General features: G+C 43.3%; 1 protein-coding gene across 1 annotated transcript in view; it reads right to left on the bottom strand.

The window, feature by feature from the left end:
* PITPNB (phosphatidylinositol transfer protein beta) overlaps positions 1-11,985 on the bottom strand; it is a 348,647-nt gene extending 336,662 nt beyond the window's left edge. Inside the window, exon 1 of the mRNA XM_069214679.1 lies at positions 11,796-11,985. Coding sequence (XP_069070780.1) covers positions 11,796-11,815 — 20 coding nt within the window. The 5' untranslated portion in view covers positions 11,816-11,985. The remainder of the gene's footprint in view (positions 1-11,795) is intronic.
* Positions 11,986-12,651: the final 666 nt, after the last annotated feature.

Raw genomic sequence — 12,651 nt, 5'->3', positions numbered from 1 at the left:
ACTAATCACTAACTTTGGACCCTGGTGCAGCGTGCTGTCTGGCACAAAGAGCTTCAATGTCTCATCAGAGGTAGTAAGTGCTATATAAATGCAATTACAAATAGTTTTTATCATTTTTTCTCAAACATCTGTGCTTTTTACAAGGCCTAATCTGTGGGGTGGAAAGCTATAGAAGACAGGTACCCCACCCCAGATGAATCTTAGGGAGCCACAGCATCACTCCACCCTGTCCCAGCCCTTCTTCACAGCATTCTGGGCATTCCAACATCGCGGCTTCAAGTGGTCTACAGAGAGACCTTCACTTGGAGCCCCACTTCACAGAGCCGTCTGATCCCGTCTAACCAAAATCTCAAAGGGAGCCCCTTCTGTGTTTAGACCCGCTTCCTTTCTTTCAGTGGTCTTGGGGTCCCATCCACGGTCCAGTGTGAGGAGCTGATTAAGAGATGCAGAATTCCTGCCTAACCTTTCAGTTCCCAGGTACTGGTCCAAGCACTGTTAATGGCTCTCTTGTGTGAGGAGACCTTTAAACTTTCTGCTGGCCAGCAGGGTAATTACCATGGTCTAGTAGGGGGGACAAAGGCCTGGAACTTAATTATCAGCCTAGCCAAGTAAATATGAAAATTCTTAAAGAGCCATATTGAGTGTAGACATGATGAAAGGGACTGTGGATCTACACCTGGGGTGCATGTTTACTCTAAGATTGATACCTCATTTGAACCTGTCGGTCTATGGGGGGTTAAACTGTACTTTGGTACAACTTTTGGAGTATGATGTACAATTCAGTTAACCAGCACAGACTTTTAGTAAGCACTTCAGACCTACATGATGGATGATCAAAAACATTATAAGACCTACCCCAGTTCAGTACCAGCCCACGAAGGGTCCCTTCTGAAACATGTTCCCATTGAGAAGATACCAAGCCGCGCAAGGCAGTAATCTCACACCTGCAGTACCCACATGTGTGTTCACACCGAACCAGCCCACAGCCTCTTGACCCAGCTGAGCAGCAGCTTCCTTTTCTTAAAAGGCAGACACTGGTGATTACACTCAGTTCATTTACATTTTACCATGAAAGACTCAGTTGGCGAGACTCCCCTCCAGTAAAATTCCAAAAATCAGGTAGTCAAAAAAAGAAAAAAAAAAACGAAAGAGATTAAATGGATGAAACCCATTTACTACAGGAAAATCAGAGGTCCCTATAAATAAAGCTTTATCTGTGTTTCAAATGTGAAGTATTACAAGTCAGATTTCATGCGAGTGACAAAAAAGAATATGTAGACTTGCAACAAAGTGTTTGGAAACTCAACTGACAAACTGAAGACTACAGTAATATAATACATTTTAAGCAAAGACGAAAACATGTAAGAGACTGTATGGAGAGTTATAACACAAATAATCCAGTGAAAGGGATTTTGGGACATAACATGAAACTGCAGTCATGTGGATGGCACACAACATTGTTCACTGCCAAGAATAAAAGTGTTAGTCTACGAACGTGCATGGGCAATATTTGGATGTGAAAATTTAAGAATTTGGTGATCACATTCACAACATAAAAATAGTGTTTTTGTGGCCAGCCAGAGAATTTACAACATTTTAAACCTGGACTCAACATTAAACCTAGGTCACAAACTTGAGATAGAAAATTAGGCAGAAAATGTAGACCTAAAGTTCTGCAGCCTGCTAAGCAAAATATTTGTTTTTGACTCCAGTAACGACATAAGTACTGCAGCCTGCTGCAGAAAAGCATGTGTCCAATTCAGGGATCAGGGTTTTGAATAGATGAGTTGCATCCTTCCACTGCTGACGTCAGAGAGTTATTTTCCTTTACTGCACATTGCTGTACCACTTTACTGTTAGCAGACGGTAGAGCATGTAGTTGTTCCACTGTCGCTATGCTGTATTCTCTTTCTCTCCCTTCCCCACTTTCTTGTTTCAAGATAGAAGTGCCTAGTATTAGTTAGAAAAGTTAGTGTGTGTAACAGGCTAAGGTACCAAACCCAGCTTACTTAAAGAATAAGATGACAATTCCAGGAATCCTGCCTCAGAAGATGTTTTTAAACTCTAGGGATCTATGGTAACTGCCTAAGTTACTGCAGCATGCTACAGCAAGGACTTATGTCTCATTGGACGGCTCTTTAGTAAGCCAAGCTTTAGTAAAAAGCCAAGCTGACAGGTTTGTCAGGCCTACTCTGTTTGGAAATGATTTTTTTTGTTTTTTAAACAAAGACATACCTATTGGATCTGCCAATGTTTGTTTGTAAAATGTACCTACAGCTGAAGACAAAAACAAGCAAAGAAGAACAGGATGTTTTAAGGGCATATAGCAGCTAGTGACTGTGTCAAACAATAGACAGGAAAAACAAAAACAAATAAGCCTTCCGTGCTGAAACTGTTAAGTAAATAATGACTATCTAGCAGAAAAAAATATTTTGGATGCTTTTCAGTTACAAGGCCACAGTGAAGCATATTTATGGGCATGTGAAGTATGGATTTTTTAACATGATACAATGGTTCCAACCAGTGATCTGTTTGAATGTGTAATGAAATAATAAAAGAAGCACCTGTGTGTCATTGAGGAAACAGGTGGAGCAAACAGAAGTTTATCGAACTGTGCTTGTGACCATGGACAAGAAGGGTAAACCCATTTCAAAAGGATGGTGAGAATGTGACAATGTGTTAAAAAACAGTCTGACTGCAAATAATACAAGAGTGAAGTGGTCTACAGATATTGTGGGCCCTTCAATCGTTAGGTTCCTGGAACAGAGATTTGCAGCAGAAATTAAAGATTATTAAAGAGGTATGAAAAGTTAATTGTCCTGACCCCGAAACAAAATGAATCATTAGCTTATCAGAAAAAGTGTTTGAGTTGTGTGGTCTAATTTACTGCTTCACATGTGAGAGCATATTTAAAATTTAACAGGATAAAGCATGTGCACTTTACCTTGGGTCACATTTTGCTTAATAATGTTCTATTAATGCCACCAGTGCATGCGGAAATATTAGTAAGCACAAGGTGGTACAAAGAGGTGGCTTGACATATGCTGATTGATGTTGGGAAAAGTGCTCTTCTGTAAATCACCACTAGAAAGTGATAAAGGAGTGGGGCAGGGGAACATGGCGGTCGTGCACTAGCGGCTGCGAGCTCCCGTGGAGTAAGATGTTGCTCACCGCGGCATGCGCACCTTAGCCACCCACCCAGAGTGCATTCCTGGCAGCCTCTGAATTAATTCTTATAGCGAGTCCTCCTTTTTAGGGGTGAGCGCAAAGTGCTCCGTCCCTCTTCTAATCTCTCTTTAGAGGGATTTTAACCACGCCCATGTTAAGTCAGTCACTTTCATTGGTTCGTGGCCTTGCCTTTTAAAATCCACTTGTTTTCATTCATGAAAGGCATGAATATGTCATATTTTCCGGCATTTAGCCATCCTCGAGAGCACCGGCAAACTACTGGAAACATACGAGGCGCCATGTTTTCCGTATGGTTTCTGGACTAATTTTTCTCTTTATTTTGCAGCGCGATAGCGCCAATTTTTTTCCATTTAATGTGGCAAGAAGAGTCCGGTTCGGAGTTTACAGAGCTAATATCTCTAACTCAACATAATATGAGACCCGTTGTATTGCAAATGCTTGTTCTTAGATGTCTTCTATGGTGGTCCTTGGGGTGTCCACTACCATTGCGGCTGTCAGTGCAGGGTTTTTGCTCTGTGAGGCAGCATAGCAGAGTGGCCCAAACGCAAACCTATAGCTGTGGTGGCAGCATCAACACAAGCCAGGAATCGAGCAGTAGAGCCTCTCTGGCCAACAAAGAAACAAGCATTGGCCCAGGCAACAGCTTTTGGTTATGGGGAAGGGGCAGGTGGCAGAGGGATTGGGAGGTAGGTAAAGGAGACAAGAAGACCTGGCGCCCTACATATCTGGACAAGGAAAAGGTCACAATACTGGTAAGGCTGGTGGCAAGACCTCTAGATACATGCTGTGCACCCATGCTGTTGAGGCTACCAGGTTAAGCACTTTGTTGGAATTTCCCCCTACCATTTTTATAGATACTGTGAAGGCTCAAAGGTGTATGTCGGGCAGTGCCATGGGTGCTTCAGCCATGAAATTGGGGAAATCCCTCAAGCCGCCTAGTAAAAGCACCGCAGGGAGGGGCAGGACGGTGCCAGCTCACAGGTTGAGATAACTCCTTTGCTAAGCTCCTTTTTTTTTTAGAGCCCAGGCTTCGCCAGCCTTAAGGAGTACTGAGGGGGGGCTTGAAGAAGATGTGGCGGGATAAAGCCTGAGAAAAGTTATATCCCCTACTATGGACGGTCCTGATGCCCTTGCTGTATCCATAGGGCTTTCAGAAGTGGACAGAAGACCTGAGGAGTGTACTCATATCGTAGCCCAGGTCACCACCAGCAACAGGTTTGAGGCTCTCGCTGTTTTAAAGGAGTCGGCTCAGGATGGTCAGTCTGGTCAGGTCAGCTACTATGAACGAGGGGGGCAGCAGGAGAAGGTCAGGGATGAAACAAGACTGGTGCTGCCAGAGGAATCTCTTGCCACCATTCTCCTGGGCTTTAAAGAAGACATTAAAGGCAGATTTGAGGTGTCAGAGGCCAATCAGGCGGGTATTAAAGCCTCCTGCTCTGCTTCTTCTCAGAAGCTAGATGAGGTGGCCACATTAAGCAGGATACAATTGGGATAAGTCGGCTGACTAGGAAAAATAAAGCTCTGCAAAAAGATCTTGAGAGAATTGAAAATCATTCTTGAAGAAATAATCTTTGATGCCTGTATGTGCCTGAAGCCGAGGAGGGTGCTGACATTAAGTCCTTTAAAATCTCTTCGCATCGGGAGGTGTACCTAAAGGGCAGACCAGATATTAACTTGGACAAGAAATACAAAGAGCACAGAGACCCCCTTGAGAGGAATTCCCAGCCAAGGAAGATCCTAGTGAATTTTCTTTTGTATGCAGTAAAAGAGGCAACATTAGCAATCGCCTAAAGAAGTGGCTCTTTTAATACGAAGGGGTTCTCCTTTACCATCAGGTCAGAACAGAGGCAGTGGGAGCCCGGCAGGAGAAGGTAGGAGCTGCAGAATTTGGGGGCAAAAGTGCAGTTAAAATTTGCATCAATGCTCCACATTATGTGGAATAACCAGATGTTTAATCATCATGAAGAGGCGGGTGTGGTTTCATTGATTGCTAGTCTTAAAAAAGGGGCAAATCCCTGATTTCCCCAAAGTCTTTTCTGAATGCCAGGTCTTGCAGGGCAGGGTGGTTGAGGGGGCACTCTGCGGTTAGTATTTCTTTTTTTCTTTCTCTCTTTGGAGGGTGTTGTGTTAGTATCTCCCAGGGAAACTATTAGGCATTCTAAATGCCTGAAAGCAATGAGAGGATCCCCTAGGGGGGGACACACACAGAGGTGGATATGGGGGAGGGGAGGAGCACACCAGGTGGGGAGCAATGGGAAAAAAATGAAAGAAAATGTCCTCTGTTTCGCCAAGCTATAAGTTTCTCATGAGTGGACGCCAGTCAAACTATCAGGAAAGAGGTTGAATTTTATTAAAGACAATGGAAGGGAGTAAGGAGATACGCTCCTTGACCTGGAATGTCAATGGTCTAAGGAGTCGGGGTCAGCGGAGATTGGTGATGAGGTACCTTGAAGAAGGTTTGGTCCATGTTATTATCTTACAGGAAACCCACCTGACTGCAAATGAGAGTAGAGACCTTTTCTCTAGGGTTAGATGGTTGGAGGGATACGTGGTTTCTTATCAATTAGAGTACTGTAAGGAGATTGTGATTTTAGTATGGAAGGGTGCTGGGGTAGAGGTTACATTCTTGAAAACAGACAGTTCAGGAAGGTGGGCCTTGGCAAGCATGAGATGCACTGGTTTTGAATTTGTGTGCATGGGGTTTTATGGGCCAACAGTAGATATAAACAACCTGGAGCTGAACCTGGTTGAGCTGACTGACCCAGTGGTTCCTGGGATGGGGAATTCAATACCCTATTAGATGCCACCTTAGATAGCTTAATCCAGAGAGACTGTACTCAAACACCAAGGACTGAGCAGGCCCTTAGAAACATGCTGCAGGATTTAGGGTTGGTAGATGTATGGAGGTATCTGAAGGGCTCGTCGAGAGGTTACACCTTTCACAGTAAAACGTATGACCAATATTCCAGACTAGATTATTTTTTGCTGATAAGTAACCTGGCGGCTACAATAAAGGAGATTAAACATCTTCCTGGTCATATCTTGGATTATTCTTCGGTCACCATGCTGCTTTATTGCCCTAGAAGTAGGCAGAATTCAGGGTGGACTTTAAAGCGTGCCCTACTCGAGGAGGGTGTGGCAGCTGCCTTAAAAAATCCACAGTTTATTTTTTTCTTAATAACACCGGCACTACTCCGCTCTAAATAATTTGGGATGCTTTTAAAGCCTTTATTTGGGTAGAGAGGGGAGGTTGCAGAGTCAAGCACATTTAAAAAATAAGTCAGAATAGGCAGAATTGGCCAGGCTGGAGCAAGAAGCGGGAGATCTAGAGACCGCTTTACAGGCACAAAATGTGGTTGCAGAGATAGGAACCTGAATCAGCTGGAGGAGGCACAGCTACATTTTAAAATCAAGCTGGACACTGTTCGCAGAGAAAAGTGGCATGCTGGGTACATGAAGCAGTTCAAGTGTGGGGAGTGAGCTGGCGCATTTTTGGCATAGAAAGCAAGGGTCGAGAGGTCCATGAACATTATTAAGGAGTTGGCTGTCAACCCTCTGGGAGAAGTTTCAAATAAAGTTGAGGGCATGCAGGGGTGTATGGTCTCTTTATTTTCCAGATTGTATACCGAAGCAGTGTTTCCAGACCCAGACAAACCTAGGCAATGGTTGGGAGGTCTAGAACTACCTGAGCTTACTGTGGGGGGGTAGAGAGTATATGAAGGCAAAGATCACCCAGGAGGAAATCATGGAGGATCTGTCTCATAATAAAAATGGAAAGGCGGCAGGCCCCAATGCCATTCCCTCAGAGCTCTAGAAGCTCTTAAAGGGAGAGGTGGTGCCAGTATGGGAGGCTGTGTTTAATTTGATATACCAGGGCAAGGTCCAGGTCCCCGATTCATGGAAGGAAGCCACAATTACCTTGATATTAAAACCCAACAAGGACCCTAGGAAGGCCAACTCTTTTCGCCCAGTATCCTTATTAAATGCAGACAATAAGGTTTTTGCTAGTATTTTAGTGGGAATTCTGGCCAAGTTAGCTCCACAATTAATACATCCAGATCAGAAGGTGTTGTATAGCCTTTTTGGTGATGTCTCTGGGCATGTTATTTTGGCAACTAGGCCTGTTGTTTGTGCCCTTTAGCCTAGTATTATTTTATTCTGCTTCATTTTATTATTTTAGAATCAATCAATTCTGTGGTGGTGTTTTACTTTCTTTATCTAGTTGTCCTTTCACTTAGGAAAGCATTACATTTCTTATCACAACATTTTTTTCACTTTATGCTTTTCCTCAAGGCTGCAGCGAGATAGGATTGTCGGCACAAGTGGTACATTGCGTCTGTGGTGTTCACAGAAACATATGTATCCTTATGTAGGGACATTTCTCAGAACATCAGCTGTTTTATTATAAAATAATTTCCTTGTCCCATGCACATTCGAGAGATGTTCCAGCCAGAAGACCACGACTGCATGCTGTCTGACTTGGTTACAGCTGCTTGCTGACACTGCTGGTTCACAGGCCTATATGGGGATGTTGTCTCTGTAACAGACAGGCTTGTTCACTATTGTCATACTCCAGTATCGGGGGGGATCCTGAAGGGCAGATTAGGGCTTATCCTGCTGTGCTCTAACATAGCTTAGATAGGAATTGCATATATTGTGCATAGTGACAGTATAGTGGAACTGTTCCTGTGTTTCACTTTCATTGTCACCATTTTGCTTCCAGTATGTTTCATCATTCTAATTATTGTATTTCATGCCATTTTATCCAAAATGCAGCAGATTCAATCAATCTTATTAAACTATTTCCTTCCTCTTTTTGTCTTTGCATGTGTGAGACCAATGTACCCGAGAGAAAAGGATGAGATCTGATCCACCACGATTTCCCTGAGAAGTCATCTTGTCATGCACCCAAATGCCACAAATCATCCCTGCCACTTTGCCAGAAACTGATTAGGCTGACAGTTGTCACATGGTGTGGGACTGGGCAAAGTTCCCCACAATTCAGGTGATGCTGCCGCCCGAATTCAGCAGCCTCATTAGGATAATGAGAGCCCACACAACAAAGGGTTTTGTGCCAAAGCGACAGATCCATGAGCTTACTCAGCAGCTGATAGGATCTACTGATTTAGCAACCACTTGAGGGATTCCCTTGGCAGTGGTAAAAACAGATGCTACCAAGACATTCCATTCAGATGCATTAGTCGCCAGGTGGAGGAATTTACCTTTCACTATCTATGAGTGTGTGAATTTGGTTAAGATGTTGATCCTCCCCAAGATGACTTACCTTTTCAATTGCGTCCCGGTTACAATCCCAAGATTAGCTATTGGTAATATCCCGGGAAAATAACTTGTTTTATACATGACTCAGAGGAGGCAAGGCAAGCTTGAAAAAAGCTGAGGCGCAAGCTTGTGAAGGGGGCCTTTCCCTGCCATACCTGAACCCTTATTGTATAGCTTTCCAGTTTAAAAGTAGCAGGAGGCTTCTGGGTACTCCGTATTCCTCAACTATGGGGGTGATCCTAGCAGAGATGGTTAGGGACCTGGGATGTGCTGGGTTCCTATAAAAGTTTGGCACCCCAAACCTTTTAAAAAAAAAAAAAGTACAGCTAAAAGTCCTGCAGGCCACACTCAGCTTATGGTTCAGATATAGAACTTTCTGGGTATCGGTTATTATTCAGACTTTGCATTTATCTGGGATTCCCCAAGCACCCCATAGTACCTGTGAGGTAAGCCAAGACTCCCATTAAGGAACAGGCATTGTTAGCTGGGGATGCGGAGTTGTTCTCAGCTCTGGGGGTATTATCCTGGAAAGTACTGAAAGTTAAGATTGGGGGATCCCTATTGAGATTTAAATATCTGCAGCTGTCTTCTTGGCTCACAAGTGTCACTCAGGAGATGGGGGATTCCTGCCAGGATGAGTCAGCATTGTAGGATGCACGGCCTAAATGTAAGGAGGTCGCTGTCTGGTATTGGAAGTTTCTTGAGGCCGAAGATAGGAAAATGGCAGTGCCACAGTCAGTCTGGAAAGGAATCGTACAGGGGAACAATTTAAATTTCCTTTGGCAAATATCTCTGAAGCAGTTGTACTCAGTCGTCAAGCCAGTCAATCTGAAGCAAAATCACTTCTTTACTATTAACTGGCTATATTTGACTCCTCAAAAGATTGCAACGTTTGTGCAGGCACTGACCCTGAGGGGCCGAGGGTGTGGCCTCCTAAAAGCTAATGATGAACATCTAGTTTATACTTACCCTAGTATTAGAAGCTTTTGGGAGGATGTCGGGATCATTGTAAAGGACATCCTGTGGGGGTCAATCTAACTAAACCTCAGGTTGGTTCTGCTGAGGATGCTTATGGTCTTCCACAGCCCACTTAGTAGCGCTCAGAGAGGTTTTTTATTTTATCTTGTACTCTTAGCCACGAGAGAAATCTATAAGCACTGGTCTGATCCATCTCCCCCTACTGCAATAGACTGGCTTAAGAACTTGTCATTTGGATATCGGGGCAAGGCTGGTGGAACAAACAGGATGACTGTGTCAGGTTGAGCGGTATGTTGGCACTGGAATCTGTAGAATAATTGGTCCTATAATTACACCAGGTGCCACTATGTGTGATGAGTCATTTGGCTCAGTTGAAGCAGTGGCATTCACAGCAGACTGAGGGTTGTATAACAATTGAGATATGGATTGAGTTTGTAGAAGCTATGGTGATATGAGGACAAAAAAAGAAAGAAAATAGAAGGAAATAGAAGGACTGCAGTTGTTGATAGGAGGGCAGTATGAACTTCCATCAATGCAAATAATAATCTTCTGTCTATTGTTTCCTGAAATACATTAATTTCTAGCACTATAGAGCTAGAACAAAAGTTCTAAGCAAAGATCGAGCCTCGCTGTGCAAGTCTCTAAAGTAATATTTTTTGCAAGGCTCTTTTCTTCACCTTGTGAAGATGAAATACTTTTTTGCCTATAGCTCAGAGTAAAGCACAAAAAAATATGTTTTTAAATCCAAACACGGACAGCAATGTTCACCATTGGCCAGTCAAGGAGATGAAAACGATCACCAATCAAAAGAGAATGTTACACTAATTATTTTAGCTGCCAAGGGTTACACCGTTGTAATGTTCACCGACCTGACAGGACCACGCTCAATGTTTGGTAAAATTACCAATGGTAACTAAGAACCCTTCCCCGCAATGGGCTTTAATCTACTGCCCAACAACCAGCTGCAAAGAAGTCAAAAAAATACAGTCCCATATAATTTCCCAAAAGATTATTTGTGCGCACGAGGCAAAAGAAAAACCTAGTGCATAGCTTTCTTAACTCTAAGCAGGAAGCAATCCTATAATGGCTATTCAAGAGGCCAGGGGGTACAGTTGTACATTATTTCTTAGTACTTAAGGTTATGACTGGGAAATAAGAAATTGTTGCTGCTCAACGTTCTTAGTTTTGTGATGAATTTATTTGCACGTGATGTGTGTTTCAAATAAACTAGGATTGCGTAAACCGAGTTTGCTAAACAGTTTAAAAGGAGGACGTATGACATAGGCCAATTGGAGTGTTTGATGTAAGGGCTACTGGCAGGCATGCCCGCCATATTTTTACCATTTCCGTTTCACAGTGCTTACAGGGAGTACTGAATACAACGCCAAGAAGTAACAAACCAGACTGCTTTTTTTCCAATCGGCATTTTGAAGGACATGTGATTTCAATCATAGAGAGAAGATTTTGATAAGGGTTAGACTCACATCCTCAACTTCCACAACAGACTAGAAAAAACAGAGCCTCGCAGTATAGGAGTGACGTCCACTCCAAAAGAAATACATGTAGGACAAGGCAGTCTTAATTAGGCCCACTACACAAGGGTCAGACATGGGGCTTGCACCTTCAGGCCTTGAGAAGATATCCCGAGCATCAGAGCATGAACAAGAATTCCAGCGTAGAGAAGGCGTAGCTGTAAGGTGCCGCTACAGGCCCAATAGGATTGAGACAAAAGTCAAAGGGATAATAGAGTATGTCTAGTGTACAAAGCTGAAGCACCGCCTTGCAAACCTACTTAACCAATTAAGGATATATCTTACCTGCAAATAATGAACATACCACCTTGGCTGTGCACAGCGAGGTCAAGCCTGGTAGCAAAACAAAGACACTGCTCATGGGACATAGTCACGCAGGATTGAACGGATGCAAATGGGATACAGCTGGGTGAATGCACTTTAAAATATACATACGAGCAAAGCAGTCCTTTACACATATGGCAAAAGAGATTGCTTTTTAATCTGCGCGCCACAGGCCATCAACACAGTCCATCGGACAAAATAAAACCATGACCTACTGATTATGTCAGGCGTCCCTCACTGCAAATGACATATCTGGCACACTTCAAAATAAAATAGGCGCTCCCGTTCCCATCGCATTGAGTAAATAGACAGGTATGGGTATATGCTAGTGAAGAAGCACATTACAATCTGCTGGGGTTATGTGCTAGCTCAGCACATTATCAATAAACCGCAAAACGCACAGCCCGATACCACCCTATGCATGTTCTCCACTCCCACAAAACCTTCCTGCACCCCATGTTTCAGCACTTTACGGCGGCGAAAAGGACTCACAATTCTTTAATCAGCACCATCTCCACTTCCCAAACTCAACAGCTGCTGCTGTGCGACACCTACGTCAACGCGTATTTTCCGGCACTCAACTGCCCCGCCCACCGCAGTCGATTATTGGACGAAGAGATGCTGATCGATGTAGAGCTGTCAGATTTTTGGGACTGCGGCGTGCGGACAACCGGCAGGTCGGTTTAGCTATGGAATAGAAATAGGACTCACAAAGAGATTTCACCAGTTCAACAAACGTGGTGGCCATTTTGAAGTGTAGAAGCATAGTAAGAAGTTAACAAATTGAAGCCACAGGGACATTTTGTAGTAAAAATATGGACTGTTACATAAACAACTCACATTATATTTTAGATACTTTTCTAAAAATAGTTTAGAAGGAAATTAAAAAAATATAGTTTATAGTTTATTTTATTACTATAAACATAATTGTTACACTTTTACAAAGGCATATTTAGAAAATTTCTCTTTTTTTGTACAAATTGGGTCTTTCTCTTGTTTCTTATATTGCAAGTCTTTAGAATTGTCAGATGAAACGTCTTATCTAAGACGGCTAATGATTTTACGAACAGCGCGACAGAGAGAGAGAGAGAGAGAGAGAGAGAGAGAAAGAGAGAAAGAGAGAGAGTTATGACGTCACACCCTGCAGCTTTTGCTTAACATGAGGGGGAGGTTTTCTATCCAGTCCCTCCCTTCCACACCCTCACCTGCGGCAACCCTTGTCAGTGAATCTTGACTGTTAAGTCTGCTTAAGTCTTCCAAAGTACATGCTATCCACTGTATCCAAGAAACATCCCTAGTCTGTGGAAACAGCCCTCTTAGCGGAGAGGAAGCTCTGTTAAAAGACTTG

Source organism: Pleurodeles waltl, chromosome 11 (assembly GCF_031143425.1).
Source record: "Pleurodeles waltl isolate 20211129_DDA chromosome 11, aPleWal1.hap1.20221129, whole genome shotgun sequence".
NCBI lineage: Eukaryota > Metazoa > Chordata > Amphibia > Caudata > Salamandridae > Pleurodeles > Pleurodeles waltl.
This window is presented reverse-complemented; position numbering and strand designations above follow the sequence as displayed.